Source organism: Lathyrus oleraceus, chromosome 2, assembly GCF_024323335.1.
Source record: "Lathyrus oleraceus cultivar Zhongwan6 chromosome 2, CAAS_Psat_ZW6_1.0, whole genome shotgun sequence".
Lineage (NCBI taxonomy): Eukaryota > Viridiplantae > Streptophyta > Magnoliopsida > Fabales > Fabaceae > Lathyrus > Lathyrus oleraceus.
In genome coordinates this window covers 415,493,446-415,515,689 of record NC_066580.1, presented here as the reverse complement: position 1 = coordinate 415,515,689, position 22,244 = coordinate 415,493,446, and the positions used below count along the sequence as shown (strand labels likewise).

Here is a 22,244-nt window from a genome sequence, read left to right as displayed (position 1 = left end):
ACTGTAACAGGTGATGTTCAAATCACTATTGAGACATCATGCTGATAACTGTGCAGGCTCAACTGAAGTCAGTGCTATGATTGATCTCTGCTGAGTCTTTATACCAGATGGACAGAACTGGGTGTTCTTCCATTCTAGGGCACTACAGTAGCAGATGTCGTGACATCTGTGAATGTGTGCATATTAGGACTGGGTTTTAATCTGTGTAACTGTCTTGCTGTATTAGTAACAATGTTGGATCAGATGTCATGACTTGGAGTAGAACATCTGGATACTGACTACGCCAGAATTTCACCCTCTCTTTGACATATTTTATTTTTTTGGAAAAAATAAAACAATGACGGATAAAATATTATGTACGTAAAAACAATCCAAATGGTTCCCAAGGAATACTATGGACGTGAAGGGTGATAATACCTTCCCCTCACGTAACTGACTCCCGAACCCTAATCTTAGTTTCGAGACCGATTCCTTATCCTTTTTGTAGCGCTTCACGTGCGCTTGTCTTTTTTTTGAGATTTTTGTCGATTATTTCCCCTCGCCTTTCTGATGAAGCCACATAAAACAAAATTCAGTGGCGATTCTACTGATCTGATTTCGTTCAGTCTGTTCGATTTCTTTATCGTGAAACCATTTTCTCGGTAGCGACAACATGATTAGGTTCCAACATCTTCGTGATTGCACTCATCAATCACTAGGTGATCACATTCACCAAATTATCATATCATCACAACATGTTTCATGCAAAGCCTATTGATTCGCAATTTAAGAGACTACTCGTCCACGGTACACACCGAGGTACCTTCGTGTCCAAGAATCACAATTTAAAATGTGTTCATACCCTAAGTTATCTTTCTAACATTCTAACCTAATCAAGATCCTAGGTTAAAGTACATCCAGTTTCATGGATTCTGATCAATTATTGTTAATGTAATGTATACATATCCAGTTTCTATGATAACTTAGAATCATCAAACAAGTGGTTTTGGGAAAGAACACGGGTGAACCAATTGATTTCCTAGGATGACCAATCGATTGGTCCGAACATTCCATCAATTTTTTCTCTGTAAATAACAGATAAATCGATTGCTATGAAGGGCCAAACGATTTTCATGAACCTTTTTTATCTAATTTTTTTATTAAAATGGCACAAGACTAATAGATTGGTCAAGAGTGTCAATCGATTGACACTTGCAATTTTTCCTGATTTTCACACATTCATGGAACCAACTGATTGTTCCTGGGAATCTCTGCATACCAATCAATTGATTCATGCTTTGTTCTCAAAAATACCACTCCCAAACACATCCTCTTCCAACCTTAACCATTCTAACCCATGCCAATCCATAGACTAACACAAATCCAATGATTATGAGTCATAACTTCAACAACAAGACATATATGTAACCATGCTTCTTATTCATTCATACATCATATATTCAACATAGTAACAACAATAACATGGTATCAACATAACATCTAACAACATGGAAAACACAGACAAGCATGAAACAATCAATAGGACATGTATCAATATCAATTTCCGTGATCCTGAAAAAAATACCTAAACCCTAATTTCCCATTTCTTTTAAATCTTTCTCCCAACAGCTAAACTATCTAGAACCCACCTTAAAAGATAATGGGTTTGTCAGATTCATTCATGACTATGTAGTTGTTCATATTAAACATGACTTAATAACCACTATCACAAAATTAACTAATGTTCAGTAGGCTATATATAAGTCCATCTGCAAGCCAAACATTATTAATTGAGATATATGAGTTACCAATAGTACTCATACCAGTGATCTTTCCTTTTTGGTTTCCTCCAAATCCCATAATTGTTCCCTCTTTCATAGTTAGGGTTTGGAACATACACCTTTCTCTTGTCATATGTTGTGAGCAGCCATTGTCCATGTACCATGACTCTTGCTTTGCTTCTCCCTTGAAGCATATCTGTAGCAAAAATAATTTGAGATTTACGTACCCATAGTCTTATGGGTCCTTTAGGGTTAGTTGTGACATGTTTCTTCTTTTTTTGTACCTTTTCTCTTATATGATAAGGTTTAGGATCATTCAAGACTTTTGATTTGAATGTTTGTTATCTTGAATGGATGTTAGCCTTATGATTTGAACCTTTCAGAACCTTAGTGCATGATATCTTAGGTTTTGGCTTATTCATAAGCTTTGACTTTAAAATCTAAGGTTTTAGTTTCTTCAGAACCCTTGACTCACCAACTTTAGGTTCTTGAAGAGCCATGACATGCTCATCAAGAGGTTTATCAAACACTTACTTTACTAGAGAAATATGATCTTTCTCTAGAGCTTCATTTTTACTTTGAACAAAATTTAATTCTTATTATTGCTTTTTCAATATTTTCATGTGTCTGGATTTCTCTTGACATCTTCCCATGATATCTTGAATGAAAGTAATTAAATCAAAACAAGATAGTTAGAAAATACCTCATCCTCTTCCCCTGACTCTCAACTAGAATCTAATTCAGATTTTGCTTCAAAAGATGTAAGAGTCATCAAAGCAAGGTTGACTTGCTCTTCATCTTTTCCAGAGTCTTCTTCATTGTTAAGTTCATCCCGTGTTGCCATGAGAATTTTCTTGAATTTTTTTCTAACGTTATCTTTCTAAAATCTTCCCTTCTTTGACTTGTCCTTTTGTATTTCTTGACATTCAATAATGAATTCACCTGGCGTCTTGCACATGAAGCATCCTTTCTGATCATCCTTCTTTTCTCTGGAACTAGGTCCTCTGAAGCCACTGATTCTTCCAGAGAATCTCTTATTCTTCTTGGCAAGATACTAAAACATTTTAATGATAAATTCCATTTCCTCATCATCTAAGTCATCTTCGGAACCTTCTAATGAGAAGCTTCTTCACACTCCTATACTTGAGGAGCCTTGTTTTGGCAACATATTTCAAAGCCAGAGGCTTTGACTTTCTTAAAGGCTCATCTCCATGAGTTCCATCTTATAGCTACGAAGATTGTTGATAAGACTTTCAATAATTAATTTGTTTAAGTCTTTAGCCTCCTAAATAGATGTCACTTTAAGTTTGTATCTGACAAGAAGACTCCTAAGAATCTTCTTGACATGATCAGATGTAGTGTAGCTCTTATACAGAACCTGAAGTCCAAACACAAGAGTTTGAAACCTAGAAAACATGGTTTCAATGTCTTCATCCTCCTTCATTCTAAACAACTCATATTTCTGAACCAGAAGGTTAGCTTTAGCTTCCTTAACTGGTTGATTCCCTTCAAAAGTAGTACATAGGGATTCAAAAATGGTCTTAGAAAGAGATTTATCAATGATTTTGATGTACTTAGAATAAGGTAGAACATCAACCAGGATGCCTATAACTTTATGATGTTTTCTATAGATCTTTTTCTGAGATGGTGTGAGGATTTTTCTATCAGACATCATTCCAACTCCATTGACTGGAATATCAAAGTCATCTTCTAGAATATCTCATAACTCATCATCAAGACCTATTATATGAGTATATATTTTGCTCTTGCACCAGTCAAACTCAGTAGAGTCTCCACTGAAGGTTGGAGGTCTAGTTGTATAATAATTCTTTTATAAATTGCTATAATCATGATTAATAGCAGCATGTGGATTAGGATTACCACTACCAGATTCAACTCCATACATTATTCAATATGTTTTTCTCAGGATCTTTTATGCACCACTGTTAAGTGTTAAGCATAGATCGTGCTCTGATACCAACTGAAGGTGAGAAAAACACAAGAAGGGGGTTGAATTGTGTTTACTTTTTTCTTTCTTTTCTTAAATCTCTTGGTCATATTTTAAACACAAGTTATAGAATATGATTTAGTCTAAGGTAGGAAGCAGATATGAAATGCAATAAAGAAGAATAACATATAGAGTTATCCTATTTCCTCTCACAACTTGAGAGTAATACAGACCCCTTGTACTTATAAGAGATTTTCAATATAATCACACAAGATTATAATTTGCTCAAGCACACGAGCGAGAGACTTCCAATGCTTAATACCTAAATTAAGAGACTTCTATGCTCAAGAACACAAGCAAGATACTTTCAATGATCAAGCACACAAGCAAGATACGTTTATGCTCAAGAACACAAGCAAGAGACTTTTATGCTCAAGCACACAAGTAAGAGACTTAGAATGCTCAAACACTTAGCAAGAGACTTCTAACAATCTAGCTAAGAGATAAATAATTGTTTGGGAAAATACACTTAATATACAATCAGAGGTGTGTACAGAATACAAAGCAAATAGACTCTTTTAAGACTTAGGGCTTTCTAAGATATACAAGGATAAGAAATCCTAAGTTCAACCTATGCTTTTATGTTGACAGAGTAAATTCTCTTTGAGTTTCAATTGGTATATGTTTCTTCAAGTGTTTAGCTCCTTTCATAGAGGAGAAAAGAGTCATTGAAGATACAACATAGTAGAGTCCTTTGAGAAACTTCAAAAGAAACGTTGGGATGTTTCCCCAAATAGTCAATGTAGTGAAGTCTAGTTTGAAAACACTTTTCTACAAAAGGAATTAGAATTTGTATCCCAGTAGACTCTATGAAGAAAATAGGGCTTAGGTGTTCATGTGATAAAATAGGTTCAGAGATGAACAATGACATATCAGAGTCACCTTGTTCATTGTGATTTGACTAGCTCAATTTCTGATCATCAAAAGCAGACTTCTTCAAAATCTGGTATTCAGAGGCTAACTCTTTCATACTTTGACCTTAAGATGTTGACCTCTTCAGAATTTAACTTCTCCAGAGTCTGGTCTTCAGCTTCTGATCTATCATATTTTGGTCTTTAACCTTCTCTTTGGATGTTCATAGTTAGAACCAATACTTAGATTCTATATGAAATTTTAGTTTATGATCTTGCACACTTGAACAAACATTAGTATATGCAATTGTTCTTTAAATTCTTTATTATCATTAAAACCTAAGGGATATGGGACAAATCAATTTTGTTTCAACAAAAAATAAATATATATCTCATTCCCAAATATTTCTAGCAGCACGGTCTGCATAGAGATGAAGTAATGAGATGTCAAATGAGCCTCCTGGATAACTGTCTAAAGGGGCATCAACAACGGGTTTCTCATGGGCTTCAAGGGCTTCAAGTGCTGCTTCATCATGTGGTGACTCGCAGTCCTATGAAGTAGAGGCATGAGACAAGTAGCTACGTGAAGTAAAACCAGATGGTTGGGAACCTAGGCGCTATGAACCATCAAATGATTTATCATTGACTCGTGGCCTTGTGGTCCTGGTTGCGGCCTTCTCATGCTGTACCGACGCGATTTAGGACATACGACCAATCCTAATTCTATCAGGGTTGTTTTTAGCCATTGCATGTGTGTTACAAATAGACTCAAAACAACATGTCATGAAAAATCCACAAATTCAACCAAATTTTAGCTTGGGACAAATCTGAAGATACATCTTCGAAAAATAGCACAGAGAAAATTCAGAGATGCATCTCTGAACAAAGCTTTGATTTTCTCAACCATGGCAAAAATGTCATTGATGCCCTGACCATCCAAATAAATATGAATGCATGTCCTTTTAGGCTTTCTATTTGTTTTCAATACTATTTAATGTACCTTAAACAACTAACTATAAAACAAAACATAAAAAAAGAAAGAGGTTTGGAAAATTTACCAAATGAAATGGATGAATAAGATAAGCTTAAATAGATGAGATACTTGAAAGGATGAGAAAGAGCTCCAAAGGTAGAAGCTTTAATGGATGATAAGTTTGAATTGATGTGAGAGCTCAAATGGTATTGTTTGAGTTTTTTTTTTTTTGGAAAATGAAAAAAGAGGAAGAGGGAAGGGTCTAACATGAGCATATGAAACAAAAGCGAATGCACCCTCTAAATTTTGAATTAATGGTGTTTACATATGCATCTTCGGACTCACATTTTATGCATAATGGAAATGCATCTTCGGATTAAATTTTAGCATAAAGAATGCCTCATCAATTTGCTCTAGGAATAATTTAAAAAAGATGTATACAAAAATGATTCTACAAACACTAGAGATCGTTGAGACTTTTCACAATAGTAGAAAAATATCCTTAAGAATGGAAAGAACAACGCCTTAAAATAACAATTAAAAATAAACAATAAAAGTTAATTAAAGATACAATCTTTCATCCAAATAAATTTTCTGATAAATTCTGTTGGGCTTATCAGGCTTCGTAATATATAAAATCCAATTTAAGATAAACGGTTGAATTTCATATAAAATAATTAAATTTACACACATTTATATAAAAATGTTTAAGAACAATTAATCGTGGAGCTGAAAAACTTAAAATCTAACTTCAATCAAAATCATTTTTTAAAGAATATTAAATTAAATTTTACACTTTTAAAACTATTTTTTCTCTAAAATTAAAATCAAATATACATATAGCTTGTGCGTAGCAAATATAAAAACACGATTATGATTTATATGGTGCAAGCAAAGATAGAAAATTAGGACTAAACTTAAGATTGAAATCATGTACTTGGTAAATTGAAAACAGTGCTATGACTTATATGGCGAAAGCAAACATAGAAAATTAGGAATAAACTTAGACAATAACTATATGAGAGATCATGAAGTTGTTCCTAGTATGCAACTTTATCCAAGAGAAAGGATGAAAATTATGAAATATATGTAGGTGAAGTAGAATATTCAATAATTAAAGGTTAAAAATATGATAATTCAAAATTGGAACACCCTATATGAAACCATCTTTGATTCCATTTCAGCTCCATCTGCACATAGAAGTTCATTGCCATTTTTAATGTTCAAGTCTAGCTGAACTGAATCCCCTTCAACTTGAGCCTTTAGTTCCTTATTTTCTTCAACTCCTAGTATTTCTTGATAATTGAAAACTGAACTATGATTCTTGTTATAAAACTCATTCATGTCTACTATGTTTTCTTTACCATCTTTGTTCATATTTTCCATGAAATAATTTGATAAAGCTGAGTTGAATTCAAGATTGGTTTGTCCATCTTGTGAAAGACTTGTTTGTGCTTTCTCTAACACTGTCTGAAAATACTTCTCTTGAGCCTCTATTCTCATTTGCAATTTCTTTTGTACCTATTGAGAATGAATTATTTAGAATTGAATAATTAATTTACTTAGTTAGAAAAGTGATAGAATACCTCAAATTGCTCTTCTAATCTCTTTTGAACTTCAATTTGTTGCTTAAGTGCTTCAGCTATTGGGATTTCCCTATTAGTTAGGAAATACAATAAGTTAGAATTAACATAAGAGTTAAAATGCTACTTAGATACGCAAGAAGTTTTAGATGGTAATTTACATTGAACTATGAAGCACGGACATTGATATTAAACACAACATTGATACTGACACGTTGACATCAATAATAATTTTAAAAGATAATATTAATTTTGATATCCGACACTAACACACATATATTTAAAGATGTTGGTGCTTCAGAATATATATATATATATATATATATATAATATATATATATATATATATATATATATATATATATATAATATATATATATATATATATTATATATATATATATATATATATATAAATTAAACAAAAAGTTAAATAATTGGTTAAATTCAAACATACCCCTCATCATTATCACCTCCATAACTGGGATTAGTATGTGAAGAATGATTACTGAAATTTACATAGGAGCACCCTAAAAAGTTGAAACACATAAAAAGTAATATTATTAAAAAAATATTAAATTGTTTTAATATAAAGTATAAACTATAAGCTGGTTTTTTATAAGTTATCTTAGATAGCCTATAGTAAGCTGAAAATAACTTATGAGCATGCCAAGAACTCTTAATAAGTTGTTTCAAATACTCTCACAAGAATTTAAGTTACTATATAAGTTTAAATAAGCAAAATCCAAACATGAATTGACTTATTTGTAACTGACTCACTGCTATTCTCTTTGTATTGTTCTTCATATTGTTTTCGACCGTGTTGTCCAAGTCTATACTTCTGCAAGTTAGCAAAAAATGTCATTTTATACCTCAAAATGAAAATTCTTTGAGAAAAAAACAAGACAATGAAAGATAGAATGAAAGAAAATTTTCACCAATAAAGTATGTAATTAACTTATACTAGTAATTGGCTCTTCAAATGATACTATTTTTAACATCAATTTGTAAAAAGGATAGAAGTTGTTACCTGTAAATGGCTCTTCAAATGGTATAATGTCAAACCTTTTAAGCCCATTAACCTTAGAACAGCTTTTGGAGTTGCCTCTATGCACAATACCATAACAAAAAAACAAAGAAAACATTTCAAATTAATATCATTATGTTACAAAGAGAACTCCATAGAGATTAAAAACATTCTTAAAACCAAATGAAAGAAGAGCACACTACATACTGTCAGGGCCACCAAGCTTTGTGACAGCATCGACAAACCGGTCGTGAAGATCGGCTGTCCACCTCAGCCTCGGCTTCGGGTCTCTTGTCATCGCCATCATCACTCCATTGTAACCTTCTCTTCCTCCTATCTCACCACTCTCCATCATATCCAAAATCTTCAATTCAAGTGTGAATGTTTTTGGTAATGAAAATGGAAGAATCTATAATTTCACAAGACAAAAACCAGACTCTGATGAGTAATCATAACATATTGGAATAGAACTAGAAACCAGACAAGTCAGAAGAACAGAACATTATTGATCAGATGAAAACATAGAATTGGTGTTGTGAAATATAAATAATATAGAAAGAAAAAAACAATGGCTCAATGGAGTAAGAAGCAACAAATATAAAAGCGTCAAATACGGTGATGGAAGGAGTTTATATAACTGTGTTACATTGATTCAAATAATTGTCACGCAAATTCTAATAATTAATATACGTCAACGTTAAAGATTATTATTATTAAAATAATATTATGCAAACATCATTTGATTAGTGCAAATTCAGCTCACCTTGTAGAAAACAACAGGTTCTATTTTATTTAAGGAACATGTTAGAGGAAATATCGGCGACGAATCTGAGGTAACATCGTGAATAGAATAATACTACGTTTTTTTTAATTGAAAGCGAGGGTGTATCATCCTGCTGCATGTTTTTACCGTTGGATCTTTCTGATGGTTGAGAGAGGAGTTTGTTAGGGAAATCGAACGGTGGATGATGTGGGAGTGGGAGGGGTGCATGGGAGTGAAGTGGGATGGATGGTAGCGTGGAATATTCGATTTTGGACCATAATAGAAGGATGTGAGAATCCAAAACAAAGGGGAAGGTCACTTCATCACATGGATGATGGAAATAGAAATTAGAGAGAGAGAAAGAGAGAGAAAAGTGGAGCCCACCATGACCATGTTTCGGTTTGTCTGTTTCAGTTTGCGACGGCAGCATATTCCTCCTTCCTCTCCGGCAGAGGAAGCCATCTCGGAGAATTGGAGATGTAGTACCATGACGAGAAATTCTCTCTTTTTTTTTTTAAAGTTCAATGTGTTTCATTAAAATATTTTAGTGTTAAATGTAGAGTGGAAAATGGTAAAAATATATCAGTATCCATTAAGTTTGGTTGGGTACATGCACATTATTCATCATGAATGTCATGTCAATTTTTTTAAGAATTTATTTTAAAATAAAATTAATAATCTAAATACATTTTGTCTAAAGGTATTAAATTCACTGGTATCTAAAAATTTATTTAAAAAAATCATAATAAACTATGTAATTCATAGTGGATCTAGATCAACCGTTTGAAAGAAAAGAGTATGATGGAAGATATTTGAAAAATGCGAACCATCTAGGGAGTATGAAATTTGGAAATGCATTTACTAATTTAGGTGCAAAAGTGCAATTGTGAATATAATATTATTATTGATGTAGAAAGGATTGAGTATATGCAAATAGAGTTAATTATATCAACATTGCAAATGGTAGACAAAACATGCAGGACATCACTGGAAACATGTTTAAAATCTAGTGATACAGATTAATAAGTTCTTATTTCATGTAGGTTTAATGATATTAGACATCAAGGCAAACCCAAATATGTCTCCCAACTTAGGAAGATCATTCATGAAAACTGTAAAGATGCTTGTAGACATTGATAAAGGTGAAAAGCTGAGGATAGTCTGACACAGACACTTTCTCCAAAAACACCTTAGACCTACATTGTTTGCATGGTCAAAAGCTTTGATATGAGTTGAAGTCGCATTATCTCTTCATCCTTTGATAATGAACTTCGAAAAAAAACTCTTTTTTTTTTCAAAAACATCAAGTTCATCCTCCCTTTCACCAAGGTATGTCAAGCTATTCATTATTTTAAACTTACAAAATGCTAAAAATGATCATGTCTTCAATGTAGATAGTAATCAATGCTTATATCATTTTCATACCATTGATGATAAAAACCTCAATGCATGTTGATAAATCTTATGGTAACATCAAAAACATCACATGCATGTATGCCTGGACCACTTTTTATGCTCAACACTCACCAAAATTATGTATTGGAAAAAAGTTGTTGAACTGGGCGAGCTAAAGCCCATACCAGCGAGAGAACGAATGCAGAAATAGTGTATTTCAAAAGGATAATGATGCCTATCTACCATGTTTATCATTGAATTGTTCAAATAAGAAAGTTGTATGTTGCTCAAATGATTATTTGCAGATGGTTCCAAAGAAATCCATTGTAGGAAGAAAAAGATAATCTGACATTGAATTGTCCAGGGTACCAAATGACAGAAACCGCTTCAAAAATCATGATCATGAGGAAGCGTTCAATTAATTAAGAAGTAGGCAATTTATTTCTAAAAGAAGGATACAATAGGAGAATCCAGAAGAATTTCAATGTTCGTACAAGAAATCAATGGTAGAGGATGGCAGGTGTTAGTAACTCCTCCAGATGAAATTAACATTAATATTATAAGGAAATTTTACGTCAATGCCAGACCTACAGGTGAAGATGCAGTATTCTCTAGAACCTCATGAGTAAGAGGAAGAATAATCCCATATGATGTTATCCATGATTATCTCAAAGACACATTTGAAGCATCTCAAGGAAAATGGATTCTTATTCATGGGAGGTTCAGAAAAAAAATTGGAATTATGATAATGTGGTTGTCGAGATTTGTATTTAAAATGAAGTTTATGAAATAGGTCGATCGGGTAAATGTATCAAGTTCAAAAATTCTAACCTAACCACATAAGCTCAAATGTGGTTGATTTATCTCTTGCATAATGTTACTCCTAAGTTAAACACTTCCTTCATAAGATTATCAACGACATAACTCATCTGGTTCATCCTAACTCAACAAGAGATAGACATGACCAAAATAATCTTTGACAAAATATGGGCAATTATGCATTCTATATCAAAGGCCCCTCTTGTGTTTCCAGGATTAATTATAGGGTTGTACATGGTATATGAAGTTTATTTCCCTTACTACTATCATTGTCACATAGATAGTTCGATGGACAATGATTATGTTCATCGCAATTGCATGACGAGACAATATAGGGCCAACAACTGCATGAAACCACCCCTAGCACCTCACCAAAATCAACAGGAACCTGTATGTTTAGAAGATATCAATAAGATCTTGCAAACTTACTTCCTTCATAAATGGAACATAAATGATCACTACCATAGAGTATTGCTTGCACTGCAAGAATGCATGAGAAATTTATAAATAAGAATCCAAAATCCAAACTCCTCGTTTGGTCATATGTTGTCACAATAATAATTTGAACAATAACTTCAATGAACTCAGAATAGTCCATTCTATCTAGAAGGAAAGAGACCAAAGCATGTTTATGCAAGTGGAAGCGGTAAGCATGCTAGAGCAAGTGGAAGCATTAGGAACAACCAGAGTCGGCCCTGAGCAAGGGCAAGACGACCCTTAGCCTAGGGCCTCCAAATTACGGGGCCTCATTTTGTTTTAAAAAAGGTATAATATATATTTAATATTATATTATATAATTTATAATATGGAAAATAAACACAAATTTATCATTGGTCAAACAGTAGTTGATTGATTTTAAACATAGTGGTAAATGTTGCAGGTTTAATCCTCCTTGTTATACTTTTTTAATTATTGTTGCATAGTTTTTTGGTTATTATGATAAATGTTAATGATTTAAACTATTAAAAGATGAATAGAAGATGTAAAAAGTAAAATAAAATTAGAGATTTAATTTTTTCTTTCTTTCATTTTTTAATCATTGATTCTTTTAATCATTGTGTCGTGTATGATGTTGAAGGTGCGCATACTGCTGAAGCTCTTGCTGATTTTGTAAACACAGAAGGATGTATTTATATGAATTGGATAGAATATTCATGTATGATTTTTCAAGAATCTTTAGCATAAGATCATTCTTTTTTTTGTTAATTTCATCATTTCATACACATTTTTAGCAATTACTTGCTTTTACAATTTTGAGTAATGTTGTGAATACTTAGCAGTATAATCTAACAACCCCATGTTGTTTTTCAATTTTATTCATGTCTTATTGATTGACATTATTATAGTATATATTTCCTTGGTAATTAGTCATATATTATGTTCTTCATATCATTTTGATTGTTTTTAAACTTCATTCTTTTAGCATCCATATGTGATATGTTATCATTAGTATAAAATATATTGTTATTATAGGTATCAACGTGAAGATACTTTCTCTTGCATCCAGTGTGGTAGTTTTTCCCATGATAATTTTGATAAGGTTATCTTAGATGAAATAAAAGATATTCTAGTGAAGTTCTATGCACCATGGTATGTATAGGTTAATGATGGTATGTTATTCTTCATCTCGATCAGAGTCTCTTATTTGAGAATCTTAGGTGGTAGTTTTTGGTGGAGAAACTTCTCGTTGTTCTTCAGCAAGTTTGCTAACCTCCCCCGTAGATCCCGTTGTCGAATCTTTAATGGACATAGGATGATACAGAGGAGTGTTGACAGGATGATACGACAAAGTGTTTGTTGGATGGTATGAAGGTTCATTGCTGCTTATAGTAATGATAAATTTGGCGCTTAATTTCCCAATACCTTTCGCGCCATCCTACAAAGGAAGTTAAGCCACAGTGAGTAGTCGAAAGGAAAAGGAATGAAATAACTGAGAAAAGTGAGGTGCGATTCTTTTAGCTTAGGACCTTCAACTCTGGGGCTGGAGTTATCGCTCTCGAGCCATTCAGGAGTGGTCTTAGCAGCAGGCTTAGGATCAACCTCGAGCGCCTTCAGAATAGCGGGATTTTTGGTTTGAACCTTGGTGACAACATCGTTTGGTTGAGAAATGGCATCAGAGGTCTTCTCCTGCTTCTTTTTCTTCTTGGCTTGCTTGGAGGTATCTGGCGAGAGATTACCATCATCTGATTTGACTGCTTGGACCTGGGGTTCCTTAAGTTTTTGTTTCTTTGGTAATGTTAGTTGTTTTCGACTTTCTTGAAAAAAATATCTCAAAAAATTAAAATACGAAGATAATACATTAAGAGAAATAATGAAAATATACGAAGTATACCTTTGTTGTTGTTGTTGTTTTTGTGGGTGCTTCTTCTTCTTTTTCGACTGCATCTTTGGTCACGATGGTTTTCTTTGCAGGACCTTTTTATGTTGGTTTCCTTTTGACAAATAGAAGGAGAGAATAAGCCAAAACAATTATCACAAGTAAAAAAGGGGAGTCAAGAAATTGTTGGGAGAACAAGTAGATAGGAAAACCTCATATTCCACACCCTCATATATTGGATATTCTATGCGAACATCCTCTATGCCAATATGAAGATGTGCTTTGAAACTGTCCAGAGTATGCTTAGTCAGAACTACCCGTTTCTCCATCTTTTGAGAGTTTTGTCGAAGAATTTTCACAAAATCCCCACAAACGAACCAGTCTAGAAACAGATGGCTGAAGGCCACACTGAAATCAGCAGATGATAGTCGAGGGAATTTTGGTTTGTGAAGATTAAAAGCCAACTCATACATGTGTTCTGGTTTAACATACGGAGGTAATTTTAAATCATGGAGTTTCTTCATAAGTTTTTCTTTCAAAGTAACTGTTGTTCTGCGGATGGTTCGACTAAGATCATCAGGTTTGTAGGCAGTTTCAAAGTATTTTTGGAATGCTTGGATTTCCTTGATATGAGTCGAAGTAGCTTTTCTTAGTCTTTTCCTATACATAAGCAAACCCATTTGTTATATGTTGAGTAAAAGCTGCCACATCAAAAAATCTCTATGGGATAGTAATTCTTCCACCAGGTATCATATTCTTGAGTACAAAAGAATGATGGACTTATGGGGACAAGGGTAAATTGTGCAATGTCAGAATATCTCTCAATTTCTTCCATACATTCAGCTTCATTCTGGACCATGTTGTAGAGAATGATAGCACTTTTCTTGGAGAAAAGTCGTTTGGGTAATATCTAATTAAGACCAAACTATCGAGAGACCAGATTTGGTTGATAACTAAGAAGAACAAACTCGTTCTTTGATGATATGATTCTTGTGGTGATCGGTTTGGGTGTGAGAAACACATCCCATATGGCTAGAGATTTTTCCTCCTGATCCTTCGAAGGAGGGGGAAATTTTCTAGTGAACCACTATGGACCATAGATCCTGTTGGCGAAGGGGGCCATAAAAGAGGTGAAGTTATAGCGCTTGACATACATCATCACGTATCCAGTGAAGGTTTTCTTGCAAGCTAAGCCCTTTGTCATTGGGAGTCAATTGGGTGAGGCATGTTCCTTCAACCCTCCTATTTTTAATTTTGTCAGCTTCTTTATTAATGGGGTTGCGTATTGGCAACGACACTTTAAAAGTGGCATTGAGCCATAGTTAAAGTAACCAGCATGGGCCAGAAAGTAGCAGGTTCGACCTATGTTGAAATATTTTTAGTGTGTCGACACCTTCTTCTAAGGATTCATAAAGACAGCCTAGGATCATCTAGCTAAGGCAAAGTTTGTGCCCAACATGCAACTGATTCGTCATAGGAAGATATTTCTTTGCTACTTGAAGAGACTTCAAGCAGAAAACACATCGGGATATCCAGAGTGAGAGGAATGAAATATGATTTGCGTCAGAGACTTCTTCAGTATTCTTCTTGTGGTAGTCTAAGATGTAGTTTGTGAAAGTGGCTCGATTACCATCGAAGCCAATAGTGTCTTCAGCCATGAAGTAGGGGTTGTAGGTTTCTCCTGTTGGTCGAAGATCGGTAATTGCGACTACATTGAAAAGTGTTGGGTTTATCATCCCACAAGGAATGTGAAAGGTGTTGTGAGTACTATCCCAAAACTATAAGGAATATATTAACATATTTTTGTTGTATCTAGGACCGACCTTCGATAGTTAGATCATGTCGAAGATTCCCATGTCCTGTCAGACTTGGGTTTTCTTTTTCTCTACTTTGGCTAGCCAAGCTAGGTAATATTTAGGATCTTTGAACAAAGGGCAAGAGCGAAATACCCTAAAGTTATTCATATAGTCTAAGTTTATGGGATTTTCTGTAGGCTCAGTCGAAGACTTGGCTTGTTTCTCTGTAACCTCAGTATTAACCCTAGTTTTCTGCTTACTAGTTATGGGTTTGTTATGGTGATATGTTGGGAAAGTTTCCTTAAGTTTTGCAGGATTAACATTTACATCTGGTAAAGGACCTAATATTACATGTTTTATATCAGAGATAAAAATGGGGATTAATACTTGGGATTGGTAAATACGACGTTTTTCCTCTTCGAGAGGAGGTTATGGGATATATTGTTGATTTCCCACTATCGTTGGGCCAAGAATCTTGTGATATGGAGTAAGGGTTGATTGTTTCTTGGATTCTTTTGAGCTTTTTGTTGTTGTTGACGCCATTGATGGAGATTTGCTTGAAGAAAATATGGGTTTTGAGATGAGAGAAATGGAGGGTTTTTTCTTATTTTAGAGTGTGAGAAATTCAGAAGAGTGAAAGAGTAGAAAATAAGTTGAAAGGGGTTATTTATAGTAGAGTAAAGAGAAAACGTTTCACTTCAAGTATTAATGGTTGATGATGATCGTGGGACACGTGTTAGATTAGAGGATGATTGAGTGGATAGTGGCGGTTGGCATGGCCCACGATCTCCTGGGAAATATGAATGTGATAATTAAAGTGGATTTTGTGCATATCTTGATGAGAAGTTTGAGGAAAGTGATCATGATAACCATGACTTAATAGAAGTAAAAGATGTTGTTGCGTCAAAACATTCTCAAAAAATGCATTTTCTTCATTAAGTCGAAAACGACATTTTTTGGGGGGAAATTTGTTAACTGGAATTTTGACACTAAGAAAAAATGTGAAGGAATATTTTAAAAATAATACATGTCTTATGATTCTTTCAACATATTGAGTTTTTAGTCGAAGAAACCCCTTTGCATAGAGGGAGATGTTGGTTTGGGACTTAGAAATGTTTTTTAGGTTCAAGCTGCAATTCGACAGAGGTACTTCGGTTAAAGTTGTGTTTGACGGAGCGTGAATTCAAATAAGGCTTATAACTATTTTTGGCCTTATCTATTTCTTTAGGAGAACATGTGGAAAGTTGTGGATAATGAAGTCCATGCAAACGAAAATGTGTCATCTTTTAGAGAGAAGACAATTTTGTTCTAGTTACTTCGAATTAGTATAAATAAGAGTCTTGGTGTTTAGGATTCAGTGTGTTCCATTTTGTACAAAACTCACAAATTTATTTAAGTATCTGTGTATTCAGAAAACGAGTTGCTGAGAGAATGCACATATGATCACCATATTTTATATTTTATGAAATCGTATACAATTTTTCCATTTATCTTCATTGCAATTTTACTTTGAAGCATTCTTTACATCGTCTCTTTATATTTCTGCATTTACTCTTAAACTTCTAACGTTATTTCCAAGCCAAGAAAATTATCGAAATGTTCGTCATTTGCAAAACCTAAATTAACAAAAGCACATGTCCTAGGACCAATCTAGTTGGTCCTGTGAGTAACCAAAGTATTTTGAGTTTTGAAGACTAGCGCTTGTTTACCAATTTCAACGGTAAACAGTCACATAGTTGGTATCAGAGTAGGTCTATCCATCAGACCTTGTGTGTTATAAGTTTGTTATTCCCTTGCGTAGAACATGTGCATTAACAGTGTTAGAATTGTATTCCTTTAAGCACTATTTGTTGTACTATTTACAACAAGTTTTTATGTTTGGTTGTGTAGGAAGAAATGGTTGCTGGAAGAAATGATTGTATGATAACTGATGTTCTCAAAATGTAAGCATTCAAATTGAGTGAGCTTATGAAGCATCTAGAAGAGCTATTAGAGAAGCAATTTATAAGGTATAGCATATCATTGTAGGGTGAACATGTGTTGTTAGTTAAGAAGAAAGATGGAACCATGAGATCGTGTATGGGTTATTGGTAGTTGAATAAGTCTACTATTAAGAACATGTGTTCTCTTACTAGAATTGATGATCTTATGGATCACTTGGTGGGAGCTTGTGTGTTTAGTAAGATTGATCTGAGATCAAGTTACCTCCAAATTAGAGTTAAGTTTGAAGATATTCTTAAGATCGTGTTCATGACTCATTATGGTCATTATGAGTACTCGTCATGTCTTTCAGTGTGACTAATGTGTTGAGAGTTTTCAGGGAGTATATGAACGGGATTTTCAACCCCTATTTGGATCAGTTTGTCGTGGTGTTTATATACTACATCTTGGTATATTCTAAGTCAGACGAAGGGCGTGTAGAACATCTGAGGACAGTATTGCAACACTTGAAAGATAAGAAGTTGTACGCTAAGCTGTAAAAGTGTGAGTTTTGGTTGAAAAAAGTTAGTTTCCTCGGGCACGTAATTTCTAGTGGTGGAAAAATAGTGGATATGTCTTAGGTAGAGGTTATATTGCAACGGGAAATGTAACACCTCGGTTTTGAATATTTTTATTTTTAATTAAGTTTTAGACTGTTTTAAATAATTTAATTAGTAATATTGAGATTGATGGATATTACTAAATATTATCTATATTTTTATTTATTTAAAATAGTGTAGAAAGTGGGAAATTGTGAATTGGGGAGAAAAATAGAAATTAATTAAAACTAAGGAAAGTGAATAAGTTTATTAGGAATTAAGGGAATTAATAAAATAAAAATAGGGTTTTATTTAAGTAGAGAGGAAGAATAGAAAAATTGAGCTTTTTGGTGAAACAAGGTGTCAGCAGAGTTGAGAGAAAAACCCTAGCAGAGCAAGAGTAAGAGAAGAGTCTACATAGCCAAAGCATCAACCTTTTTTTGCGAATTCGAGGTAAGGGGGATTGTTCATGATATGAGTGTTTAAGAATGAAGGATATAGGGGAATCCTTATCCTCTTTCCTTTTTCCTTTCCTTTTCCTCCACTGATGAGAGATTTGAATCTTGAAGTGGTTTATGCAAAACTTCTCTAAATTGTTATGAAGTGATGTCATTTTTATGCTCTGTTGATTGTTGATTTTCATATGGACCTGTATGTATAATTATGATTTTTGATGTTCATGAATATGTACCTTGATTTGATGATTTTGTGGCTAATCGATTATATAAATGTTTAATTTGTGCGTTATTGAGGTGCTAAATGTTATATGGTTGATGTTGATCATTTGTTGTGCATTTGGGGTTGTCTGGAATCATAATTGGAAATCTGAAGGTGCAACCATGGAGAAAACACTAGTTTTTTTGCTATGCACATCAGTGACGGGCGTCACCTGTTTTATAGGCTAACTGTCATTACGCTGAAGGAGTCGTCCCTTTAGGACGAGCTGACAAGCGTCAGCTAATGGATGGGCCGACTGTCAGCGACATGCGTTATTGCCCAAACCATCATGGATGACAGGAGATTTGAGAGGATGAGTGACGGGTTGGGGTGATGGCATTAATTCCTGGAAAGCTGACCATCAACCCTTATTTTGACCGATTCTTGTTGTTTTGACTCGATTTTTGAGTGGTTTATGTTTTTTATGATTGTTTGCTGCTGTTTGATGTGTACTGATGAGGAAATTATATATTTTTAATTATTATGTTGATTTTATGATGAATGCCTCACGAGGAGGAAATTGTTGATGTTGAGATGTACGGTTCGGTGGAACCATTGTTGCGGCCTTACAATGGCGATGAGAATTGGTGTTGTATTTTAGGTTTTAGATGGACCAATGACGAGTAATAATGTTGGAGGTGGAGATAAGTATTACACATATTTGTGTAGCATTCATGCATCATATATATCGGAGATAGGTAGGACTTCAGTCCAGTGACAAGTAGGACTTTAGTCCAATTATGAGTAGAACTTCGGTTCAGTGACAAGTAAGACTTCGGTCCAAGTGATGAGTTAGTTGTTTCAGTAACACTTATCTGAATATCTAAATTATTGGTACCACATGCATGGGAGTAGAGACGATGAATACATTGCATACATAATTGCATTTGTTGATTGGCTTATGCTGTTGTTGGATTGTGTGATTAATTAATTAAGCTAAGTATAATGTCCTTGCTAGTTTATACACCATTAACATGTGTGAATGCATTATCACCTCTTTTTGTTTTATGTGTTTTTCCTTTTTCCTATTCTTCAGATACCTAGATAGAGACTGAAGAGCATTAGTTGTTTCCTGTGTTGGAGGATGGCATAATTAGTCTTCTTTGTTGTTTATCATTTTGCATTACTTAGTTGTTTGTGTGTCTCTCTGGTAGTGTAACACTGGGTTAGGAATATCTTATTATGTTTTTTTGCAAGTGTTGAATTAACTATTTTATGATTAAATGAAGTGATTTTCTATTCATGAGACAATTGGAGTTGTGTTAAAAGTTATTTTTCACTAGTATTGTGATTTGAGAATGTTATGTTGAGAAATGTAGCACCCTTTCTTATTTTATAATTCCGTATTATTTATAAATTATGTATTTGGGGTTTAGGGTGTTACATGAAACTTCTAAGGCGGTAACTAATATCATAAGTTTTCTGGGATTAGCCGGTTATTATAAAATATTCATAGAAAGTTTCTCAAAGTTAGAAATGCCTTTAAATAAGTTGACCTAGAAGGACCAAGCCTTAGTGTGGGATGTTAAGTGTGAAGAGAGTTTCAATATCTTAAGAAGAGATTGACATCTGCGTCAGTATTAATTTCTCTAAATTCAAGCGAATCATTTGTGGGTTATTGTGATACATCTAAGTTGGTTCTAGGTGGTGTTCTTATTCAGAAAGGTCAACTTGTAGCTTATGATTTTATATAACTTAAGACTCATGAAAGGAATTACCCTACCCATGATTTAAGATTAGAGGCAACGGTTTTTGTGCTTCGAATTTATAGGCACTATCTTTATCGATCAAGATTCATAGTTTTCAGTGATCATAAGAGTCTTAAGTATTATTTCGATCATAAGGAATTGAACATGAGGCAAGGGAGATGGATGGAATTTTTAGAAGATTATGATTTCGAATTACGCTATCATGTAGGTAAGGCTCATGTAGTGGATGGCAGCTTGAGTAGGAATTCATTGCATGTATCTGCTTTGATGGTTAAGGAAATGGATTTATTCGAGCAATTTATAGATCCAAGCTTGGTGTGTGAGATAACACCAAAAAGTATGAAATTGGGTATGTTGAAGGTAGCTAACAATGTGTTATAAGAGATTAAATATTATCAGAAGTTGGATTTAGAGTTATTGGATTAGGTAGAACTGATAAATCAAGGAAAGGGAGTGGATTTTAAAGTAGGTGATAATAGGATTATGAGATTTTGTAATAGAATTTGTGTATCGGATGTATTAGAACACTTTGCAAATAAAGTCTAAACAAACAAGGTAGGGGGGGATTGTTATATAACTTTTGTAAGACCCCAATTTTGACCCTAAGATCCCTCATGCAATTTCATCATAAGCATTAGCATTAGGATCATACCTTGGCATCCTCCTTACCCCTCCTTCATTGGGTTTGTTTTGGGAGAGATTAGCAAGCACTTTTTGATTGTATCGTACTTGTATATCATCATCTTACTAACCAAAATACCAAAAATATGTCTTTGCATTTGCCTAACTTTTTGTAGGTAGGGCGTGATCTCCATTGATCTATCAAGTTCATGTCTAGGGTTTGAGACCTTCAGAAACAAAGAGCACAACCATGATTTGATCCAAGAGTGGTCACAAGCATAATATATGAGTTCCATTGATTCCTACATGTTTTCTTCAAGAGTTTGAGGGTGATTTGCCTTGGAAACCCTAGTTTGACTGGGTATCTTGAGTAACTTCTCCAACAAGCTATCTCACCAATTGATCAAATTTCTCAAGGGACATTTAAAAATTAATCATCTTATGCATATATTATCTACTATGATCCTATAAAGTCAAGATAATTGAAGAATAGCAAATTGGTTGATGGTGGTTGGCCAGATGAATTCATCTGATCAAAACTGGGTCTCCCTAGATCCTATCTCCTACAATTTTCACCATATGGAAATGATTCCAAGAGAAACCTTACTATAAATGACATTCCAAACAACTTTAATGTTGAGACCTAGAGTTATTTTTGCTTGGAAAATCATTTTTTATGTTGAAACATTATAGGTCATTTATTCTAAACCCTAATTTGAAAGTCAACTTCCCAAGGCCATAACTTGCTCAATTTTTACGAGATGAAAGATTTCCAAGTTTCATAATTAAATTCAAGATGTCTAATTAAACTTTGATGTTTGGAGTGAGATCTAATTCAAAATTTATGAGCATGTGATATGAGGCTACATTATAGGTTACTTTTGACCTATACAATTGAACAAGTGATTTTTCCAAACTTCAAAAATGCATCACTCTATCATTTCAAATCCTAATGACATGAAATTGGTAACCATTTTGAATATATTTGAAATAGCTACGACTTTGATAAAGACACTTTTCTCATTTGAAGCTCACACAAAAAGTTAAGCAAGGTGGAATATTGAGATATATGGCCTGACACTTAGAAAAAATTTCAACATGTTGAAATTTCCAAACTTCCACCTCTAAATTCATCATGATACATGCTTCAAATGGAAAAGTGTTAAACATGAAAGTTGTTCCTCTTGATCTAAACTTTCCAAGAAGTCCAAGTTCATCCATTTTGAACAAGAATTGCTAGGGTTGCGCATGGCATGAACATGGTATCATCATTTGGCAAAGATCAAACTTCAAATCTTCACACACAATTGCCTTGCAATCCAAGTTGATTTCAGACTCTCTTACACTCATTTGTGGACCTAAAGCAATGATCTCATGGGTCTGTACA

General features: G+C 33.8%; 1 protein-coding gene across 1 annotated transcript; it reads right to left on the bottom strand.

Moving 5' to 3' along the window:
• Positions 1-6,515: 6,515 nt before the first annotated feature.
• LOC127119825 (myb family transcription factor PHL11) lies at positions 6,516-8,927 on the bottom strand. Its single transcript, XM_051050154.1, has 6 exons — positions 8,409-8,927; positions 8,205-8,281; positions 7,955-8,015; positions 7,632-7,704; positions 7,179-7,248; positions 6,516-7,113 (listed from the first exon to the last, which is right to left on the bottom strand). Exons 1-6 carry the CDS (start codon positions 8,554-8,556, stop codon positions 6,730-6,732), a joined length of 813 nt encoding a protein of 270 aa, XP_050906111.1. The 5' UTR covers positions 8,557-8,927; the 3' UTR covers positions 6,516-6,729.
• Positions 8,928-22,244: the final 13,317 nt, after the last annotated feature.